The 24459-nt window shown below is 33.1% G+C and overlaps 1 protein-coding gene across 1 annotated transcript; it reads right to left on the reverse strand.

The window, feature by feature from the left end:
• Positions 1-8435: 8435 nt before the first annotated feature.
• Positions 8436-23184, reverse strand: LOC143248130 (potassium voltage-gated channel protein Shab-like). Its single transcript, XM_076496563.1, has 3 exons — positions 22810-23184; positions 10125-10919; positions 8436-8490 (listed from the first exon to the last, which is right to left on the reverse strand). Exons 2-3 carry the CDS (start codon positions 10841-10843, stop codon positions 8436-8438), a joined length of 774 nt encoding a protein of 257 aa, XP_076352678.1. The 5' UTR covers positions 10844-10919; positions 22810-23184.
• Positions 23185-24459: the final 1275 nt, after the last annotated feature.

Raw genomic sequence — 24459 nt, forward strand, 5'->3', positions numbered from 1 at the left:
ACTGAGGCCATACGTATTGTACTCTTCTAGAGGTAACACTCACAATTATATCAGTGTAATTAGAAAAAAATATCTAATATTTTAATTTTATTCACTCTTTACATAATTATTACCAGTAGAGCTTAAATAGCGTAGTAAGCAAATTATTTAGAGTTAATTATTAGTTACATATAGCTTAAAAGGGTCCTGACAGTAGAATGATAACTGGGTCACTGCAACACACCACTTAAAACTTTAATTCGTTCAGACGGAAAGTGACTTCCTAAAAATCAGTTGGTTGGTCTACTGAGTGTCAATGTCAAATGTCTTTAATGGATGTTGAGGACGTTATGTCTGGAATTTGTGTTTGCGTGTAGAGATCATTATATCCCAGTGTTGCTGCATTTTTTAAATACGACAGTGTAGCATGTAAGCTGTAAGACTCCATGGTGGGTGAGTCAGTCGGCACCAAATTATATCTCATTTTTATGAATACTGTCTTATCTTGTTTACGATCTGTTTCACAGTTTCAGATTCTTCTTCTTTGTTGGACAAAACTTCAATCCTTTTTGGGTAAAATGATATAATTATTTATTCAATAGGACTTAGGGGAACTCCTTAAATGTGTTGAAAAACTGTCATCAATAGGCATTGTTGCTATCGAAACATCAAAGCTCGTTTTTTGGGTATAAAACTGAGAAACGTCTTTCCAAGCCACAGGACCAGGGTGTTAGATAAACTGATGCACACCAACCAGCACCATTATTCTCAGTCTGTTTTCTTCCTATTATTCTGAAAACATTAAGTCAGGTTTTTAAAAACCCACTTCAAATAATCTACCATTAATGTGGTTATTAGAATACTTTATATTACGTAGCTTTAACCTGTGTTTGCTACGGAAATAATAACTATGATAGCAGTAATTGTGAACCTTTATGTTTAAACTGTCAGGGATCACGCCTTCTTATTTGCAATCATGCTGCTATTGGAAGGACGACATTACGAAAATTGGCTGTGTTATTAATGGAAGCGAGTTAGTCTTCAGCTATGCATTTCACTATTTTATTTGGGTTTAGACATCGATATCTGTACAACATTCTGTGTGTTTTTGCCTTATCTCAGTATTTCGTAAACTCCTGAAATTCCCTTTGCTGATAAAGTTATTTCAGATGAGACTTCTCCCTCTAGAGATATGGCATAATTATATGTCTCAGGCCAAACAGTTTGGATGTTGATTTGTTCAGAGAAGTTGAATGCAGCTAAAGCCAACTGTTCCTGTGCTTTAATGAAACTTGGAGGAGGCAAATATCGTTCCTTACTATTCTAAGCATGCCATGGTGTTATGGTAAAAAGTTTCCACTCACAATAAGCAGGTCGGGGGTTTGAATCCTATGGTCAAACATTTCGCCCTTTTAGCCTTTTAATTCCACTATTCATTGATAAAAGAGAAGCCTAAGAGTTGGCGGTAAGTTGACTAAGTGTCTTTCCTCTGGTCTGTCATTTCTAAATTAGAGGCATTTGGTGCAGATAACTCTCAAGTAGCTTTGCGCAAATCCAATAATTTACCTCTTCTTTCTAATTTAATCCTGCTGTTGTTAGAAACTGTATATGTCATCCTAAAAAATACTGACTGTCAAAAAGTACATCACAGACACTTTCTTTTACCAACCTGACAGCGTTTTGTAAGCAGCCATACATGGTAAATCATGTATTAAATTATAAAAAAAGAATTCCAGGTTCTCTTTCACCACCACCACCACTTTAAAACTTTTTTGAAATGAGACTCAGAAATATATATCCATTCTATTTTCTGTCTTGTAAACTTGTGGCCAAAAAGTGTTCTGTCTTGTATCCTAATGGCCAAGAAGTATTCTGTCTTGTAACCTAGTATCCAAAAATTGTTCTGTCTTGTAAAGTAGTAGCTAAGAAGTGTTCTCTCTTATAACCTAGTGGCCAAGAAATGACTAACTTACAGGCGATTAGCAATTCTTTCAGAGAGCGCTTTTCGTATAATTCTGGTGAGTACCAAGTTCTTCCGGAGTTTCGGTCAAAAAATAAATTCTGAAAATAATTGTTCTTTTTCACTTTACTACGACTGAACTCAAACTATCTCTGTAAGTTGTCTATTACGGCTACTGGACAAAATGTTGGGTTATTCATTTTTGGTAACTTTTAACTCGTAAGTGGAGTAAAGACAAAACGTTTGGTCACGCTACAGTTCAGCTAGCTCTTGTCGGTCATAACGTTTGTAAGTGTACATAATACGTTCCAATGTTTGATAGACGAGACACATAACTTGCAGCACTGTTTAACTTGGATTTTAACGTGGTTAAAAAGTGATAAATATTCACAAAAACATCAAAATTTGATTTCTTTATTGTACATACATTACACAAATTTAAGAATAAATAATTTTTTGCATTTTAAAATATTCAAATTATTACATAAAAGTATAAGAGTAATTTTAAAACAATAATATTATTTTTATCTGATTTCTTTAGATAATTTAATCTTTCCTTGTTACTTGACGTGTCCATAATTTTAGAACAATAATATTCTTTTTATCTGATTTCTTTAGAGAATTTAATCTTTCCTTGTTACTTGACGTGTCCATAATTATAACATTGGTTTCAATATAGCTACAAAATACATTTGACAAATTGTCACACATCTAAAGTAAAAAACAAAACAAAACAAGAAGTTTGAAAGTCGACGAGAATGTAGGATCCACCTTCATGATGATGATTTCATTTGATGGAAGTTTCTGGTTACTAAGAAGATGAACAAATATGTAATTATAAAACACTGTACGACGTTACCAAAACTGTTTTGTTTTTCACAGATTTGGTCTAAACGATAACACCATTATAATTCATAAACGTCACAAAAAATGTGAAGTATTAAATATATTTATATACTATCTATATATAATATACGTAATAATGATGAAATCTGAAAACAGAAATAGCCAAAAATGTGTTCGTTGTCATGTCACAGGGTAGCTTTGGTTTGTTTCAAATTTCACGCAAAGTTACAATAGGGCTATTAGCGCTAGCCATCCCTAATTTAGCAGTGTAAGACTAAAGAAAAGGCAACTAGTTATCACCACCCACCGCCAACTCTTCGACTACTCTTTTACCAACGAATAGTGGGATTGGCCGTCACATATAACGTCCCCACAAATGAAAGGGCGAGCATATTTAGTGTGATGGGGATTCGAACCCATGATCTTCAGATTACGAGTCGAGTGCCAAAACCACCTGGTCATACTGGGCTCACGCGGGATTTACAAATGTACATAAAATTTAGAGATTTATAGAAATATCTGAGACCAAACAGAAACAACGATAACACACAGCACAATATTTATTAGAAATACAGGGTGTTCGGAAAGTCACTGTGCACTTATATATTTATTAACAGACATGTTTCAATATAGAATACAGGAGATAAATATGAAAAAGAATTACAAAAAAATGTTGAAAATGACCCCCCGTTGGCATCAATACAGGCTTGGATCCTTTCTATTTTGTTTCTAAACACCACTATCAGTTGCTGGCTTGAAATAGACTGAATGAATGCTGTTATCGCTGTTTTCAAAACTGCACAGTGACTTTCCGAACATCTTGTATAATCTCACAAAAAAGTAGATTACAATTGTAGTGTGTTATAAAATAAAAGGAAAGAAAGTTTCACTTGATAACAAACCAGTAGACAGTAGAGATCAAACTGTAACAGAAACTGAAGGGCGGTCTTCAACAGGATAATTACAATGTTGTTGGCACAGCGAAATAGGAAGCTTTTCGTGCAACTGTTGATAGTTTAATTCACACTGAAATACAAGGATGAAGGTAATATTGACAACAGTAAGATACACATTTAGTACGAAGTAATCCAAATGGGTGTATCGCCACTACAAAACTACCACTGACAACAGGTGACAGGATGAAATGTTTTAAGTGGACAATGAAACACACACAACGAGATGACCAAAGTTAGAAACGTGTAATTTTAGCAGGTGCATTCTATATCGAATTATCTAGTAAGGATGAAAGACATTTTGTTTGATGGAATAGAGAAAAATGGATCAATGGAATATTCACAACAATGGTTTGGATTTCACAATTAACATGTGCTACGCTGAACAGGCTTATATAAAAACTGAGAAAGTTAATTAAAAGGCTTAGCTGAACTGTGGAGAGTAATACGGGACATTTGTAACGATAATCCACAATTACATATTGGCAAACGGTAGAGCAGTATGAGAATACGGTGTAATGTTTCATGTGATGAGAAGGTCTCACATCAAAATGATAATCACGCCCCTCGTCATGTTGACAAAACGTTAAAATCCCTTCACTATAGATCTCTTTTAGTAGGATGGTCAAATTCCTGAACTCTTTATGGTTCTTATTCTGTTAAAGATCTCAATGCCGTAAGATTAACCAGATAGTAAAACTTGTCTATAAAGATAGTAACGAAGATAGTACACAACATGGAAATTTCTCAAAACGCTTTATCAAAAGTGTAGCATCTTTTTACGCAGTTGTGTCATGAATTCCTTATAAAGAAAAAAAAAAGATTTTCCTTTCTCTCCTATTACACTATTTTTTCTAGTGATGGTGAGCTTTTGGTAAGATAACACTGGTATCGTGGCAAAACTTTCTTTTGGAATACTTAAATGTCTTTTTTTCTCTCAATCTTATCTTAATCATTAGGATAAAATATTATGGTATGGATAATCTATACTCTAACATACTCCATTGATAATTAGAGAGTTAAACAGCAGTATCAAATCATATGGCATGGTAATCTATACTTTAACATACTCCATTAATAGATAGAGAGTTAGACAGTAAGATCAAAATCATATGGTATGGTAATCTATACTCTAACACACTTCATTAAATCACACATAATCAGAGAGTTGGTGCAACAATTTATGAAACAAGTTTTAAAGTAGCAAATTCTCACAGCTGAGTACCTGTTCCATATATTGTCTTCTTTGTTCTTCTCTTGCCTGCTACAACCTCTGCATATTCAAGATTGAAAATTAAGCGATAATATATAAAGTATCTAATGCTGGATACAAAAATCAGCAAGTCATATGACAAACAGCCGATACAAATTGCGATGGAATGGTATATATGAAACTATAATTTGTCATTGTTTTGTAATACGTAGCAGTGTGATGCTGTTCTAAATCTGATTTCTTTTGAGAACAGTAAGTAATAGTTCTTTCGAATGTAAATTATTAATACGTTAAAATGATAGACTGGGGACTTACAATTTCGAAGAAAGGAACCATGGTGTTGTCAGAAGTAAGTTCCTGGACTTATAAAGCCATATTCTGGGGTTTGATAGCTTGTGATGGACAAAGTACAGATTGGGGTTATGTACGCTATTTAATGGCATTATGAAACAAAATAATATGGATCAACTTGGCAGTCTAGAATTAACGAGAAAGAGATTCGTAATAAAAGTCATACCTCACGCATGAGAAGAAAATTGTAGCGCCTTTTAACAGGCAAGAATTCACAAATACAAAGGACAATGGCAAAAGCTGTCTACATGACCCAGGCAACAGTAGTCAAAAAGGATCTCTCTCTATAAATAAACTATACAAGTTGCTTCAACGAAATATCCAGGATTAGAGATCCAGTTGTTGAAGACTCTATGAATATATCTATTCAAGGCAAATGCAGTACGTCACAACACCCTACAAAGAGTATGTGCACTCTGTTAACTATGAAAACTCTGGTGTAATTTTGTATTAGGAGACTGGTGAAACAAGTTTTCAAAAGGTACATGACATACCGCAAAACTTTGTCGAAAAGACTCACGATTATTAGTGGAATTGCACCAGAGGTAAGTTATGAATCAAGAGGGTAGGTACAAAGGTCAAAGTATTTTAGTTTTGGAACTTCGTGCAAAGCTATTCGAGAGCCATCCTTTATTTAGTAGTGTCAGACTAGAGAAAAACCAGCTAGTCAACAACACCCACTGCTTACTCTTGGGCTATTCTTACCAGTGAAAACTGGGATTGACTGTTACATCATAATATCCTCCTTTGACTGAAAGTTCGAGCGTTGTAACCACCAGAACAGGTCAGAGTATACTCTCGTTACAATCAAATCAATCTTCTTCTTACTTTGTACTGCATATAAATACAGAATTTGTAAGGAAAAGAGGGGCCTAATCAAGGACATGGACGGTTTTCTTTCAGTGGACATTATTCAAAATCGAGCTCTTTCCCCAAATATCGATTTCATACAGTTCCATTACTGGCTCTTCGGTCATTGAGCGGTAAATTTGAAGGTTAAAATAGCCCAATTTGTAACTTTTCGCTTGACAACAAACATGGCCTTTAGTGTATGTGTTAGTTTTTATCGACAGTTTCGGTAACATATGAGCGGTTCATGTTTATTTGATGGTTTGAACTGCATATCTAGTATTTCTGTGGAAATATAAAATGGTATAAATCTGTTTCAAGTTTATTTGAACTTTTATGGTCGTAATATCAGAAAGTATTGATTTCTTTGTTAAGAGTTATAAAATTTTTGTAATCAAACATTAGGTTTTTATATACCTTTATAGATGTGTTTGAATCTTATATTTGACCAAATCTACTGAAAAACAAATCTAAGTTATTTTATGCATGGACGAAAAAAACATTATTAAAAACGTAAATGTCATTCTAATATGGAATTGATTAGTTACTGAGTGCTTTATGTGTTTTGGTAATATTATTTGTTAAAATCTTCCCATACATATTTTAACTTAGGCTTATTGTATTTACTTGCTAGAAAATTTCCCACTGCATGTGCTGATATTCATTTACTGCAACGCCTACGCCTTCAAAACCTCAACTACATGATAAGAGGGAAATGACGAAAAACAGAACAAAGAGCTCATCTTGCTGGTGAATCTGGATTTTATCTTGCGGAAAAGAATTCCTGGTGACGAAAACGAGAGCGAAGAACATGAAGACGGTGCCGGTAACGTGTTTGCTCTTTCGGCCTCTTCGATTATTTTTTTTCTCACCAGGGCTCTTTGGACTATCTTCTGTTTTGTGTAAAACTCTGCAAAGTTGTTGACAATGATTGGTACAGGCATCCCAACAACCACTACACCAGCAATAAAGCAGACACTCCCAATCACTTTGCCAGGTAAAGTAACGGGAACCATGTTTCCAAAACCAACAGTCGTCATAGTGATACAAGCCCATCAAAAGGCAGAGGGAATGCTTGTGTAAAGTGTTTCAGGTTCGTCTTTCTCTGCAAAATAAGCGAGACTAGAAAAAACACGATGGAAATTACAAGGGATCAGATGAGCATCCCGAAATCTTGGATACTTTCTTCATTGTATATCCCAAACTTTGCAAGCCTCTCGAATGTCGAGCCAGTTTTAAAAATTCTCATAAACCTTGCCACACGAAAGATTAGGATAATTTCGTGAATGTTTTCAAAATCTTTAGGGACAATATTTGTAGCTACAAGAATTGAAGACACGATGAAAGGGGTAATAACTAGGAGTTCAACGATGTTTAGTATACTTTTTAAAAACTTCCCCTTGTTTGGTGCAGAAAATAATCTCAAGATATATTCTATAGTAAACCAAACCACACATGTGATTTCAATCATACCCAGTATTTTGTTTTCTTTGTGTAGCGGAATTTCTTCATTGGCATCTTCATCTTATTGTTCCTTTAAGGAAGGTATCGTACCTAAAATCTGTGTGATAGATGATAGCAGGATGAAGAACACAGAGAAGCTGGAAATGATCTAAATAAAAGTTAAATTCTAATCACTAATCGATACACTTTATGTAAGTATATGTGTTTAAGACATTCACGAATTACGCAGCCCTGTCTTGAAATATTCACGTTTTACAGTTATTCTTCTACGCTGAATCCAACAATGATACTAATTTTCTTCGTCACGTGCAGATTTTTCATAATACGCCATATGTATGTTTAGACAAGTGAATTACTTTCATTAAAATCGGGTCACACTATGTAACGCTTAAAATATTGGCAATCGATAAGACGCTCGCGTAGCCGATTGGTCTGTGACCCAAACATAATAATAAAAAATGTTCATTGTGAGTAAACGAAATAATAATTTGATTCAAGTAAGAGTTTTTTCTTTTATGATTTGTAAATAATCCTTACATGAGAGACAAAATGAATATTATTTTCGAAATCTGCGTAGCTAAATTACGAAACATCCGTTATTAAAACGAAAACAGCTTTTATAAAGTTCTAATTCGCAAAGCTGTGTTACGTAAGAATTAATAAAAAATACCAGTTATAAAAAATCATAAAAAGTACATTTTGTAATATAACAAATAAGGAATAATTGCAGCAGTAGCACCCGAATAGAATGAAAACAATAGACAACCAATCAAAAAACTATTTTAAGTGTAAACATCAAGTGTCAAATCCAATAATGTTTTCAGATTAGCCATTCATCCCCTGTCCTTGGCAAGTTGTAGATTGGTATGGATGTTCTTTAAAAAAGTAAAATAACAATAATCGAAATATAGATATTAAGTTTTACTAACTTCTGTAAGAAATGCCTTACAGAATCCTTGCAGTGATGAAGAAATGATAAATAGACGATGGTACATGATTTTATTTAGAGAGCTTCATCTATCCTGTTTCAACTATTTGAACTGTACCTTGCATGCCTTTCATTTTATGAACCAAACAAAATATACAGACCTGAAGATGGACAAAACACAACCTGAAGGACCCGACATGAGCGTCGTGGATTTGAATCCCCGTCTCACCAAACAAGCTTGCCCTTTCAATCGTGAGGACATTATAATGTGACGGTCAATCACACTACTCATTTGCCAATGAATAGTATATCATTGTATGATAAATTAAATAATGTTGCCAAGCTGGTGGCCCTTTGAAGAGCTCGCTGCAGATATAGTACCAGTTTTTCCCTCATGGCTCCCACCCACTGAACTGTTAGGTGAAACCTAAAGACATGTAACAATTCTACCATGTCACATGTTATTGTTGCATGATAATATATTTTGTAACCAACTTGGTGTCCTTTCTGTTTCGTGCTATGTCCCGATAGTTCATCTACAACAATTCCTTCTGAGTTTTGTGCTTTCTAAAACTGATGATCAACACCCATATTGTTATTTTGTTTGAATTTGAAGAACCAGCAAAACAAACAGTGACGCTCTTCTTCTTATTGAAATACAGATTTTACAGTAAGGGAACGTGCAAGTTTTGCTTTGTACAAAACATGAAAATTCGTGAGATTTTTACTTTGCAAATTAATTCGGTTAAAAAGGGTTAGGAGAACAGTGAATGAATGTAAAACCATTCCTTGTTACCCATTAAACATTTACTTCCAATACTTACATATGCACAGAAACGGAGATTTGGAGGCTATTGGACTTTGGTTTGATTAACTGAAGATTTCGATACCCCCCTGGGGCTATTATGTATGTATCTATTTTCCCAGATTCAACTATACCTGCTTCGAAGTTATTTTAGTGTACTAGAAGTCCGATTAAGGCCTGAGGCGTGCTTCTATCGATCTTTTAACATTGGGAAATTAGAGGTCAGCGATAATTCTGGACTTAGAATGCTAAAATCCGGGATTCGATTTTCATCAGTATACGAAATACAGATAGCCCATTGTGTAGCCTCGCGCTAAAACAAACGAATGCGTCTAGGAAAGTTCTCAACCACAAATTGCGACAGGAGCTCAGTTAATGCCAAGTCTTTTGTCACTGTGAATTATCTTATACTTACAAATCTCATGAGAATAGACCTTACATCATGAGATAAGATATTCAAAACGGTGAACGTACTTTTCTACAATATATAAAGCCACAAGTTTAGCATATAATCTAAATATTTTTTTCAAGTTACTTATATGCATGCGCATATTAAAATAGTTTACTTTTAACTAAGTACAAAACTGCACAATGGGCATTCTTAAATAATTCCTTCACAGGAATTTGTGGCACGGGGAAAGTAATAGAGGGACTAGTGAAACAAATTAGTAATGAATGTACTTTATTTATACGACTTCATATAAGATAAAAGGATAATAAAATGAATGCAGTATTCATCTGGTAATGATAACATGAATAAATAAAATTGAACGTACTTTGGCAGCCACACAAGATATCTTTCCATTAGGTTCAAGACAAACTGCTTACATTGCGCATACTTTCCTTCTTCAAACTTTTCAACTTCTGTTCTTAAAGTAAACCGTTGAACGTCTAAGTCAGTAAAAATTGATTCATTTTTTTCATAATATTTGCTCATACAGCAAGGGTCCATACAAGTTTCTTTTAACATCCAGTAATCGAAATCGTCAGTGAGCGCCCTCACACAAAGTTCGTCCACCAAATGGAATTTTGCAATGCGGTAAAAATTAATAATCGAGGTGAATGATGCAGGATCAAAGGAAAACTCATTTTCATCAGAATTATACTCGTCACAGTATTCTTCAAATTCCTCAGGATCTCGGCATAGTCGTAGACGACCTAAGCGGGTTTGAGGGAAGCGCTTCAAAGTATTCCACATCACTTGATGTTTGACACCACCAACATTTAGAGTCACCCTGTGGATTTTGGTTTCAGTAACATCAGCCACAGAGTCATTTGAAGACAAATCAAGAACATCTTGTGTTTGCGCATCATTTTTATCTATTAAGAAAATGGGTAAATTACAAGAATATTGTGACTCTTCGAAAGATAGAACTGAATGGTTACTTTCTATTTGATGCCAATCAGAGATATCTCGATGAGGTGAGTTATTCGTATGAAGTTTCTCTACCAAGTCCATTTCCTCAAGTGATACTGATGACCCCAGCGTAGACATTCAAGTCAGTTTTAATTCACTTGAAATATGAATTCCTTTCACAGGAACTGTAATGACTTCTTGGCTTCAGAAGCAACTGAAATAAGAATATTTATGATAGGATATGTAACATCTTTCATCTTAAAATGTGAAGAGTGATAGGTTTTTGCAAAAGTTTTCAACTAAAAAACAAAAAAAAGATGAAAATCTGGAAGAATACGAAACAGTTATTATTATTTTTACAAAGAAATACAAAATGTTTATTCTACCATGCAATAAATCTAGATCTAATACACCCCACAAGCCAATCAGCTTCTGAAAACTCTACCAGCAAATTATTTTCAGAATCTATTTTTTAAGGGTTCATTTAAATATACATTCGTCACACAAGCCTAATTCATTTCAATGTATATATATATATATATCTTGGATAGAATTTCATAGACATGGCCAACTGGTTAGGGTGCTCAACTCGTAATATGAAGGTTCGAAACCTCGTCACACCCAAGCATGCTCGTCTGTTTCAGCAGATGGGGGCATTATAATGTGACGGCCAATCCACTTGTCTTTAGTAAAAGAGTAGCCCAAGAGTTGGCGGGGGGGATAACTAGCTGCCTTCCCTCTAATCGTACACTGCTAAATAAGGGACGGCTAGTGCAGACAGCCCTCGTGTAGCTTTGCGCGAAATTCAAAACAAACCAAACTGTTTATGCCTCTACTAATAAACTTGTACCATTTATACCTGTACTAATGTATTTCATTAATCATTTAAATGCAATATTTCTTTTATTTAAGTTTTTAGTAGTTCATGGTACGTTAGGGACACGGGGAGGGATAAATTAATGAGTCAGAGGTGTATTGCTGAATTATTGTTATGTGACCCATGTTGATCCGACAAAACGGATAATCCAGGAGTGCAGGAAATTCGGTGGTGTACCTTTACCACTTAAGAGTATTCAGTGTGTGTATTTAGATTATTTTTACGTTTTTGTTCTTGCTTCTAAAGTGTTTTGGTGTAAATATCTATATAACTGTAATATATTCATTTGTTTTACTTGTACCGTTTTTATGCACATGCCCTCAACATATGACGGATTAAAGAAATTAATTAAAAATGCACTCGACTTTCATTTAGAAGTCACTCGTTCAAATCACTACCATAATATTCATTATTATTTTTCAAATGTACTTATTGTTATATTTATAACAAATTCTTTGCATATTTGGAAAAACAGGAATACAGTTATGGATTCATTCTGAAATAATATTTGGAATAATGTATATAAAAGCCAGTTGTATTTTGGTAATGCTATGGTTTGTCTGTGTCTTAGCGATAAAACTATGACCTGATATTGTTGTCTTAAATACGTAAACTGTTGTCTTAAAAACTTCGAAGTTTACGAAAGCTGGCTTGAATTCTACTTTTTTCATCGCTTTACCTTTTACTTCATACACACGTTTATCTTGATGAAAACGTTTAGAAGTTCTTGTCCAGTTTCAAAACCATCCAATGTTTTTATTAGATTTTCGTGAAGTTTGTCAGTTATATTATTACTTTTTAAAAGGTAAAACATGTTTTTCTTTATTTTTCCCAACCGTATTGTCATTAGTCCTAACTAATGATGACATCTCAAGTTAATTATTATATTTAACTAATCTTCTTTCGACCTTTAAGCCTAATTTCTAGTTTATATTATGCAATTAGAAAAATACGTCTTGGTACACGTGAAATACCGATGAATTTATGTAACCTTCCACTTATCACAGAGACACGTGAGAAAGACAATTTCATGAAATAGATAATTTGGGTCTAGTTCAACAATTTCTTCTGGAACGTTATGGGTAAAGATTTAAGCAACAAGAGTATGTTACTGAAACTATGGTTTCTTTCCATCAGAAATTGTTTATTACTAGCCTTAAGATGAAGACGTAATTTAATATATATATATAAAAGCCACTGTCTATCTTTTGGTAACACATTAAAACTTTGTTAAAAATTTAAAGCATCATGTCATACAGAATGATGCCATTAAACTATATGGTGTGCTAAGAAAGTAATAAGCCATTAACCTCATATCTATAGAAAGTAATTAAGACGTTTTTTTTGAGAAACAAAATTTAATGTAAGAAAATAAAAAATTCATTGTAATTTAGGATTTTTTCTTAACTTTATGGTAGTACAATGTATGATTGTTTTTCTTTTATAATGATGGGGGAAATTTAATAAACAAACTCACTGAACGAAGGGGGAGGACGTTGGAGGGGTTGGGGTTTGTTACCTCAAATGTTTGACCAAATGTTTAAAAATCTGTTACGTAAAGTTAATGTAAAAAAAGAGATTTTAATAAAAATTCGATTTATTTATTTGTTACGATATTTTAAAGGTAGGTTAGAAAAGAATATATTTTTTTTATTTTTGTAAATATTACTAGGACTTTGTACATTTGTCCTTTACCATAAAACTCACAGATTTTACCATCACAATTAATAATTCGCTGGATTAGACATTTGACAATTCAGGAATATTTCTTTGAGTTTTCTTCTTGTTTTTATTATAAGCCTTTGCCAAGAAGATTTGAAAATACCATAAAAATATCATATATATAAGCCCAACTTCTAATCAAAAACCACCTATACCCAAAAAATGTTTTATTTTTTAAAATACTAGAACATTAATTAGCATTCACCGTAATATGACAGAAAATCAAGTTGTAATAACATAAATTTAACCTAAATTTAAAAGCTTTCAAACAAAATGTTAAAAGACTATAAAATAGCCAGTTATTTACAATGAAAAAAACTGATAAAAATGCAGACTCGGCTAAACGTTTTAATATAACATAGGCAATTAAAATTAACAGTTACCTTACTTTTATTAAAGGTCAGAACCTTACAATATATTGTCTTAATCTCTAGCCCTTCTACAAACATACCATTTTATGCCAGAAATTTCTAACTAAATTTTTAGCCTCTCTAATAACTTGAGCACTGACATTAAATCTTGAAATAATATAAACATCGTATGATATAACCCTAAATGTCCAACAAGAGGTCTCAGTGGAGTTGCACGGTCATCATTGCGAATAACTTCAAACATTCGCTTTGGCATGGTCGATATAAGCATTTGCAGAAGGCTGGCTCGAATGTTATTCCAAGTGGTGAAGATGGCTTCATTAAGATCATGCACTGTTTGGAATTGACGCCCATCATTTCTATAGACTTCCCTTGCCATCCACCCCCAAACATTTTCGATGGGGTTCAGTTCGGGCAAACACGCTGGATGGTCCAAAAGAAACACATTATTCGCCATGAAAAAGTCCTTTGTCCTGCGGACATTGGGGATTACAGCGTTGTCCTACTGAAAGATCCAGTCATTTCCACACAAGCGAGGACCTTCAGTCAATAAGGATGCTTTCTTGAACAAACCAATGTAGCCAGCTGCAGTTTGACGCCTCTGTATAACCTGAAGCTCCATTGTTCTATGGAAGGAGAAAGCACCCCAGATCATGATGGAACCTCCTCCACTGTGTCGTGTAGAAAATGTCTCTGGTGGGATATCCTTATCGTGCCAGTTACGAAGGAACCCATCTGGGTCATCGAGGTTAAATTTTTTCTCATCAGAGAACAAAACCTTCGTCCACTTTTTTACGTCCCATGTTTGATGCTTCTCAGCAAAGTTTAACCGATGTGTTTCGTGGTGTGGAAGGAGGCGTGGCCGTTGAAGACGTTTAAAGTTTTTACAGCCTTTCTCTCATAGATGTTGTCTTATTGTTCTTGAGCTGCATTCTGCATCCGTAAGGGCCTTAATTTGGTTCGACGATTGGCTGATGTTTTGCCATACAACCCGTCGAATCCTCCTGCTCAACGCCAACGAAATTTTCTTGGGCCGACCACTTTAAACTATCGTTCCGTATCCCTCAGCGTATTTTAAGAAATTAGCAACAGCAGTTTAACTACTCCTAATCTCATCAGTGATGGCACGTTGAAAAAGACCTTGCTTTTGCAGTTCGACAATCCTGTCATGTTCATACTTTATCACCTTTATAGCCTTTGACATGTTTTTACCTAATATAACGCAGGAGATATTAGTGTCAGATGCTGAGAATGCTAATCCTTGAACACAAATGACTGAATTTCGTTACGTGTTTACCGATTAACGCTTCGTTTCAGTATAGTCTTAAAACGTTTGACCAGCTTGTATTTAGGCTAATTTCATTTTGTTCACATTTTCCCTATTAAATGCTAAAAAGTTTTTTTTTTATTTTCCCTTTTCTTATTTTCATCTTTCGAAGCTCTACTCAAATACGTGGTTGAGTCTAACAACGCAAAATGCATATTTTTTCTTTATGTTCATTGGCCTTAAGAGTTTGGCCAGCAGTGTATATCTGTGAACAATTGGAAATAACAAAGAGTAAACATATTTAATGAATTGTGAAACAGAGATGCATTTCTTTGGAAAAATATGTGAAGACTTTTCATAATTTTTGTTTTATCTGAAATACATTTTTTAAAGAAACATATCTGCTAGATCGCAATGAGATGCTGAACAAGATTTTCCTTCGTATTTAATATTTTAGGCCTGCAATAAATATGATTTGCTTTCTACGTTTTGATCCTTTATAAGTAGCATTGGTTTGGTAATAACCTGGTTAGGTGTACAGAATATAAGATGTCTGGTTGTTTTCAAGGGCCTGGCATGGCCTAGCGCGTTAAGGCGTGCGCTTCGTAATCTGACGGTCGCGGGTTCGCGCCCGAGTCGCGCCAAACATGCTCGCTCTCCCAGCCGTGGGGGCGTTATAATGTGACGGTCAATCCCACTATTCGTTGGTAAAAGAGTAGCCCAAGAGTTGGCGGTGGGTGGTGATGACTAGCTGCCTTCCCTCTAGTCTTACACTGCTAAATTAGGGACGGCTAGCACAGATAGCCCTCGAGTAGCTTTGTGCGAAATTTAAAAACAAATAAAACAAAAACTTTACTGTGACAAGGAAAGGGTTCAAAATATGTATTTACTATTAATACATGATCAATCGCTTTTATCCGATGAATATTCCGAGTATATATTGAGTTTTCAATTAAATTAAACGTGACTTTTTTCATCTTCTTAAATAACTGTTGGAAATTGTTGTTAACTGATGATAATGTTGCTTTACCTCTAAAACTATTACACCAATTATTCAGGTGTTTTAGACGTAATGAGGTTTTATATAACAGCCAGAAAGGAGATGTAGCTGTAATGATTGTTCTCCATTGAATCATTTGAAACTACTGTTTGATTTATTTCATCGTGGTGGATATGATACTGGAAGTTGTACACGACCTGTACAAGTATATAATTATTGTCATCATCACGGCATGCATATTAATTAAGTAAAAGGTTGAAACAAAACTCAGGTTCAGTTTGCTTTCGTAAAGATAAACCAATTGCTTCGTTTTTGGCTAAAACACCTGACTTTGTTTAATGCTTGAAACGAAGGAAGAGGTCTAGTTCTTAAAAAGAAGTTGAGGCTTTGAAAGAAATGTATTGACATGAAATTATTCTTTGAAGCTTTCTGCGATTTTGAATTGAAATTGCTTGAGAAACCTTTATTATGGATGTTTTGTCGAAAAGAAGTAACTAAAGTTGGGATGGGTTTTAATTCTATACTTTGGATACTTGTTTTGAAGTTTTGTAATTGACGTAAATTTGATAAAAGGGACGAAGAGGCGGTCTACAGACAAAATAAACAATGTAGAATTTTTTTCACTGAAATATTAAAATATTTTGCCTGTACTTTTAATACCAAACAACTAAAAAATAGAAATATTTTATATATTTTTTTGAAGCTTTTATGGACATAATTCAAATTTTTAGGCTTGTCGCTAGCCGTTGGCTTTATGTGATCCTAGTGAAACAAATATATATATATTTCAACAAAACTTTGTTTGTCTAAAGTTAAGCCAAATCTACACTTTGTTTCATAATAATGTTAAAATTGCAGTACTTGAAAAACGTTGTTTGACGTATAATATTTCCTATAATACACTTATTTACGTTTTTTTTAATATTTTGTTTGAATTTATGGCATAAAATACGTAAATTTATTTTGAAATTTGAAGCAACAAATAGCAAAATACAAAAGAATCAATGAGGCTGATAAAAAACATCGTGACAAAACAATATAATAACACGAACACTCCCAAATTCTATAACACCTAAAGAGAGAACAAGTGTGTAAGTATTCAAGGTAGTGTTCTAACAGCACGAAATACTGGCGATGGTTGTGAGAATAATAAAAAAGCAACAACTTTCCTTGACACATAACTGTTACAACATCAGAGTTATTGTCTCCAAAACACAAACTGTCCATCTATTCGAAGTTGCATTGTGTCTCGGTGAACAAGAAATTTAAATTCGTTGCTAGCTTTTCGTTATCGTCTTGTGGAAAATGTACTAGCAAAACCACTTAACATTGTTTCAGTAAAAGTTTAAAGTTAAGATAATTCCAAAGAGAAAAATTCAACTATAAAAGAACAAATTGACAAGAAAGTAAAATATACTGCGGAAATTGTAATCAAATACTCTAAGCCAAACTTCTAGAAACAATCCGAAAGAGGTAGATATTGTCGAACAATTACAGAATGCTAAATTACAGACGGCTAAAGCAAATAGCCCTCGTTTAGCTTTGCTGAAAATTAATAAAACAAACAAACAAATCATAAGGCCCCGATACTTTCTGCAATCAGAACGCACAGCTATAAAACGACCAAATTGCTTATACTTATTCTCATATTATTAACATTTAATGAGTGTACTTTCCGCGACTCACTATCTTATATTAAATAATTAAAGATCTACATCCTCATAATGGATATTGGTAGATTTGACGTAAGTTATTTATTCACAAACAATCTGCGCCAAACATGCTCGCCCTCCCAGCCGTGGGGGCGTTATAATGTGACGGTCAATCCCACTTTTCGTTGGTAAAAGAGTAGCCCAAGAGTTAGCGATGGGTGGTGATGACTAGCTGCCTTCCCTCTAGTCTTACACTGTAAAATTAGGGACGGCTAGCACAGATAGCCCTCGAGTAGCTTTGTGCGAAATTCCAAAAACAACAAAACAAAAACACAAACAATCTCTTGGATTCGAACATTGACACTTGTTTGGAAAAATTCTTTCCAGAAAAGTCACTTGTTCATGGCTTATCTAAATAACAACTTAGATCTATAATAATTCATTATTAAGACAACAACCATTCTTTTATTTAATGGAAACATCTAAAGCGTTTGTCGAGATTATCGGAAGATTACGATGATAAGGTTATTTTGCATTAATTTATTATTTTAGTTGTTTTACGCCTTTTAAATTTAATCGAAATTAGTAATTGCTTACAAAACCTAAGGTATATTTTACCAGCTAATTCCCTCTAGAGAATTTTGTAAAATATAAATCAATTTGTTTTACCTTGTTTTGTTTATATTAATAAGTCTTGATTAGTTTGTTTCTTTTGTGTTTTCTTCAACTTTATTAATATGGATAATTGCTTCTTCTAACACTGTTGCAGCTGTATTCTTAAACTTCACTCTTGATTCGAATTATTGCGGCCCCCCGCTAGTACAGCGGTATGTCTCCGGATTTACAACGCTAATATCAGGGGTTCGATTCCCCTCGGTGGGCTGAGTAGATAGCCTTTGTGGCTTTGCTAAAATAAAAACACACAAACAGACACGAATTATTGTTCCTTTTTTTTGAATATCCATTAAGTTGCTATGATACAGTGACGTTTAAGAAGTATTTGTTATTGCACGTGAGGTGGTTCTCCAATTAGATGTATTTTTGTATGTATTTATTTACCAGTGACTTAGCTTTTGTAAGAATTTTAAAATAACCTACATATATTTTCTTATTTTTGTTTAGTATAATTCTTTCTTTGAAATGTAAATCTTCTATTATATGTTTAAAATATTTTAATACTTTTTTCACTCACCTGGTGACGTTCTTGGTAACCGCTATTTTTCGATCCAGAAATAAGTTTGTTTTGTTTGTTTGTTTTGGAATTTCGCACAAAGCTACTCGAGGGCTATCTGTGCTAGCCGTCCCTAATTTAGTAGTGTAAGACTAGAGGGAAGGCAGCTAGTCATCACCACCCACCGCCAACTCTTGGGCTACTCTTTTACCAACGAATAGTGGGATTGACCGTCACATTATACGCCCCCACGGCTGGGAGGGCGAGCATGTTTAGCGCGACGCGGGCGCGAACCCAAGACCCTCGGATTACGAGTCGCACGCCTTACGCGCTTAACCATGCCAGGCCATCAGAAATAAGTCTAAGGAAGGAAAGATATTCAATGAACTGTAAAAGTAAAATTTAAATTAAAATAATGCTGCTGCCATGATTACTTAAATATTAAGTAAATGTTTAATTAATACAGAATCACAACGAACCATTGAGTCAATACATTATTTGTTTTAAAGCAAAGCTATTTGCTGTGTCTAATGCAGAGAACTGAACAACAGAATTTGCACTGTAAGTTTGTGAACTAACACTGCCACATCTGGGGACTACAAACATAATATAATGGTAATTGTATGATGATAGTAATGCTAAAGAAATTTTTAATAGACATAACCACCAGAAAATATTGACAGAAAATTAACAATCATCTAATTAAATTAAATGGAATTAAATGCTTGCAAAATAGAGATTTGAAGATGTCACTGTTGCAGACTTAATGCTTACTCTCATCTTTACTGTTTTATTTATGGTCTAAACCTAATATAGATTTATCTTGAAATTAGCTTTGTCTTTACTTTTATAAAGAGAAAAGAATTAAACCTAATTGTTTCATAGTAAGATAAAGTTTACCAAAATATACAGAAATAAACCTGAGTTAACTACGTTCAGAAAATGTTTATTGATTCACTTTGGTGATGTTTGACACTATCACTTTGTAAAGCTTATCCACCAAAGTCAGTAATAAATAAAAGTATCTTCCAGAGATTATTCATTTCTTGAAAAAACAATTTTTTACAATATTCAGTAAGTGTTCAAATCACTTAGGAAGAAAGATGTCAACAAATAAGTTCTCTAAACAAAAACCGTACCAAGATTTTGAAAGAAGATAAAAATGTTTTGCGTACTTTATTTGAAAAATAATAATGTAGCATACTTTCATTATCTAAACATTCTCTGGAAAGCCACCAACTAGAAAGGAATAATATGTATAGAATTTCTAAACTAAATATACCACATATTGGAAAATGAAAGTAGAAAACATTAATTTGTCAAGCAAATTATTAACTACAACAACTACTCATTTTCTTAAATGTAGAAATAATTATTTGTAGGCACAGTGAACATTAGAACCATTGTTGGGAATGATTATTATCAATGAATAATGGGAATCTTTGTTTAAAGAAAAGTTTCTTGGAAGCAGCTTCGAAAGAAATTCATTTAAAATGACCTGAAACTCCACTTAAGTTAACATTTTCAAAATTTTTAACATGTAATAAATTTATCACTTATGTAATGTAAGAATAAAGCAACTTTTTAGAAACCTTGAAATATACAACATACAAGTGTAACATTACTGACAAACCACATATTTCAAGCTTGAAAAACATTACTCACATGACAACTTTAAATAACAAATGTCTCAATTTAATGAAGAGTTTAGAAATTCTATAAAGTCAAATATACAATATTCCAAGAAAAATGCATTATTTTATAAAAGAAAGATTACTATATAAAAATATATAGAACACAATAAAACTGTAACAAACAAGCTAGGCACAGATTTTTTGTATCTTTTAGAAAAAACTAATTTGGTTTTATGTCATAAATGTTCATGATGATACAAATCAAAATCATTTCAAAAAAAAAGTTAAATAGATAAAGCAGAAAATCAAGAGTTCTCAACAGATTCAATTTTTGCAGTTATGTATCTAGGTCACATAATAAAAGTCATATTTCACAAAAGTTGGCATTGTTGACAACTTTGACAAAATTAAGGCAAGAAAATTATATCCACCTATGATCAAGTAATTTTTATTGCAATGGAAGACTATTGTCTGCAAAAGAATGTTTTCAGAAATTACCAATTTTTTCCAGCTTATTGTGGTTCCTTAAGGTTTTAAAAGACAGTTATCTTGAAACTATCATATAAATTTGAGACAAATAGATTTAATGGAAAGACTGAATACATGCTATAAACTCAATGACTTGGTATTGAATGAAGGTTACAGGCCATGAACTGTCTGAAATTTTAAACTCAAGTAACAATGATGAATCAAACTAGATAATGTCAATAAGAACAAGTCATATTCAAAGATGATAATTACTGGTCAAGTTTTCCAAATAATATTTAAAGAAGAATTACACAATTAAACTATACAAACAAGTTTAGTTTTAAGAAATGTGAGATCAGCATTTAGTTTTCTCTAAAGCTGCATAGCAGTTTTCTTCTGTAATTATTAATTACAACATCAAATAAATCTTTAATTATTTTTCCATCTACAGAGGCACCTAACTGATTTGGCTGTACAATAGAAGACTCTTAACCATACCATACTGTACAATAATATTTATAATTATAGATTTCAACATACATTTCTTAAGATAGTACACTTGGAACTGATAATTATTCTATCTCAACAACAGTCATGCTACTTTTAAAAACACAAAATTATGTTTAGGAAAAACATATGATCTGTTGGTCCATCTTGGATGTTCCACCCTCTAAACTAAATTAAAATAAATAACTCTTAGAGCAAGTTCTTTGTTTCATACCCTAATCAAGTTTTTGTTAAACTCAAATTTACTGCCTTTACAACAGTCAAATCCAATCCTTTCTAAAGGCCAAACACCTGTAAAAAAATACAACTGTTTCAGCTGAAGATAGCTCTAACCCTGTCAAAATTTATATATTTGTCCCCAAGACTTACTATTCTCTCTGTTAGATATAAGAAAAAAGATACATCAACACTTTCAATTTTCTTTACACTCATAAACACCTCATTGAGATCCCCACTAACTCTTCTTTTTTCACAGGAACACAATTTGAGAAATTTCAGCCTTACCTCACATGACAACCCTTTCATCCTAGGCACCATTCTAGTAACCCTTTCCAAAAATCCTATTTGCCCTACCACCTGCAATAGCACGTTGCTTGGATTGCTTTTAGAGACTGATCAACTGTTACACCAAGATCTCTGTCTTTCTTAACACTGTTAAGGTTATTCCCATTCAAATCATACTAAAAATTCAAGTTATGATATCCCACATGTATTATTTTTATATATGCCAAAAGATTTGTAAGACAAGATTTTTCCTCAATAAAACAATCTTGACTATTCTATAAAAATCTAAAATTTGTTAAATGGCTTTGTAAAACATCTAACAGACATCCCAAAATGTTCTGACAGCTCATGTAAGACTAATAGTGTAACTACTGGGATAATCTTTATCACCTGCCTTGAAAAGACAGTTACATGAGGTAACTTCCAGTATTCTGGTACCTGCCCACTATTCAAGGGCTGAGACAAAATATAAAGTGACTCATTTAGGGTTCTGTCTCAATCCTAACATTTTATTTACCCTTACTCTTAATTATATTTCTAACCAACCTTTTCTCTTACACTATTTTTTATGATCTAATTTTTTGTTTTTCCAACTTTCTTGATCTTAAGTAATCTTTGTCTCCTGCCATACTAGTCAACTGCCATTTTTTTAATTTATGATACTTTTCTTTAATATATTTTTCTTCTATACTTTTTCTTACACAAACTTACTTCTGTCATTTTCTTTCTATAAAGAATATGTTTTCCTTGCATTGATAAAAAATTTGTCTTTAAAAATATTCTACATCTGATCAGCTGTCCAATTCACAACATATAATCATTGTTGCATCCCTTCAAAAATTTTTTGTTTGCAGTTTGTAAACAGAATATCATTATTCCTTATATTCATATGCAGGAAAATATTAAACCTAACATAGGAATGATAGCTTACTTCCAGACGTTCCCAAATTTCAACCCTCTTGATCATTTCTATATTTGGAGTTAGCAATAAAATCTAAACTTTCAATTTCTAACAGGTTCCTTCACTAATTGGTAAAGAAAGCCATCATAAACAGTTTCCACAGCTATAGGAAGAAGTCACTGAATAAACCCAAACAGAGCCATTTCTAATCGTGTCTACACGAATATTCTTGTGCATAGGCCTCAGCAGAATTTCACATTAGCGTGGTCACGTGAAGAAAACCAAGCATAAGCTCGACTTGCTATGGTTACCAGAAGATAACATCCAAGGGCCCCATAAAGTATTATAGCGTTCGAGTGGTGCTTTGGCAAAATTGTCAGTTTTTGGGAAGGATTTCGAAGGAAACAAGTATTGGAGTCATTAAAATATAATGTGTCAGCTTTAGGTATATAAAAAGTTATGTATATATATATATATAGGTTAACAGTATATTTAGACTGCATGAAGATAATGTTTGATCTGTAAGTTGTTTTATATGTAAAACTGAAAAACAAAATTCCTACAGAGGCTGCAAAATATAATAATTTTAGAACAGAGAAAAGATTGCTACTGAGGCTGTATATTATATCAAATCTCCTTCGGGGATTTTCTTTATGCTTTGCTGATAGTGCTTTTAAGATTTGAGTCTTACATGCTTGGATATACGATATTAATTATTACACTGGGATATAGGTATACCATCAAATATGTCCACATAACGGGGTAAACAAGAGTAATTAATCTGAAGAAATCGACAATTAAAATTTAAAGATTATTATCCAAACCACCACGTCCTGGTAAAGAGAAAGCTGTGATTACACATATTACCTCTACTGATGAGAAAGGTTTCCAACTTCTAATATTTACAATGAACATCAGGATTAATCTATTTTCTAGTCTTTCACGTTTTCAGAAGAACTATAAATCTGAACACATAATCTCATATGAAATTCTGTATCTAATATTGAAGTTTTGTGAATATGTGTTGTGGTAAGTGAAACAACAGTTCTGTTTAAAGTGTGATTTTCAATAAAGTACATTGTTGTCAGCACGTCTATATGAAGAACTGAATTAGCTAACATTATACATTAAGTTCAAAACCAACAAGAAATAAGCTCTATACAGAGTTTTGTAAGAACTTCAACAGAATGTTTAGGATATAATTTTCTACGCTGATAATGAGTAAATATAATTATTTACATAGATCTTTTAAAAGCAAAGTTTAGTGAAGCACATCAACTGAAAAAAAGAAAACGTGAATATTTTATTATTGTGTATTATTTAGGGAAATAGGTAAGCAACGTCTCTGGCGTGAATATTTTATACAATACACATGAATTATAGAAAGGGTGTGTGTGTTTTTTTTATATATATATACAACAAATCCACATCAAACTATCTGCTGAGTCCACAGAGGGAAATCGAACTCCCGAGTGGAGCATTGCAAATCCGTATACTTTTTACTGTACCATTGGAGCACTCTTGTTCATGTCTCATTAAGTCTGTGAATTAACTAACATATATTGTAAATAACTGCTTAAAACAATGTGTTTTATAAAAAAAAAGTGAAAACATAATGTTTGAAAATGTAAAATATGTGATATACCTGAACTATTTATTATAATTAAAATTTTCTAAAAT

Source organism: Tachypleus tridentatus, chromosome 4 (genome assembly GCF_004210375.1).
Source record: "Tachypleus tridentatus isolate NWPU-2018 chromosome 4, ASM421037v1, whole genome shotgun sequence".
Lineage (NCBI taxonomy): Eukaryota > Metazoa > Arthropoda > Merostomata > Xiphosura > Limulidae > Tachypleus > Tachypleus tridentatus.

What these genes read in the sequence shown, in the direction of transcription:
- LOC143248130 (XM_076496563.1), bottom strand. Translation starts at nt 10,843, where the DNA reads ATGTCTACGCTGGGGTCATCAGTATCACTTGAGGAAATGGACTTGGTA. An exon ending in TATCTTGTGTGGCTGCCAAA is followed by an intron (nt 8,491 to 10,124) that starts GTACGTTCAATT and finishes ACTTTTTTAAAG; the next exon opens with AACATCCATACCAATCTACA.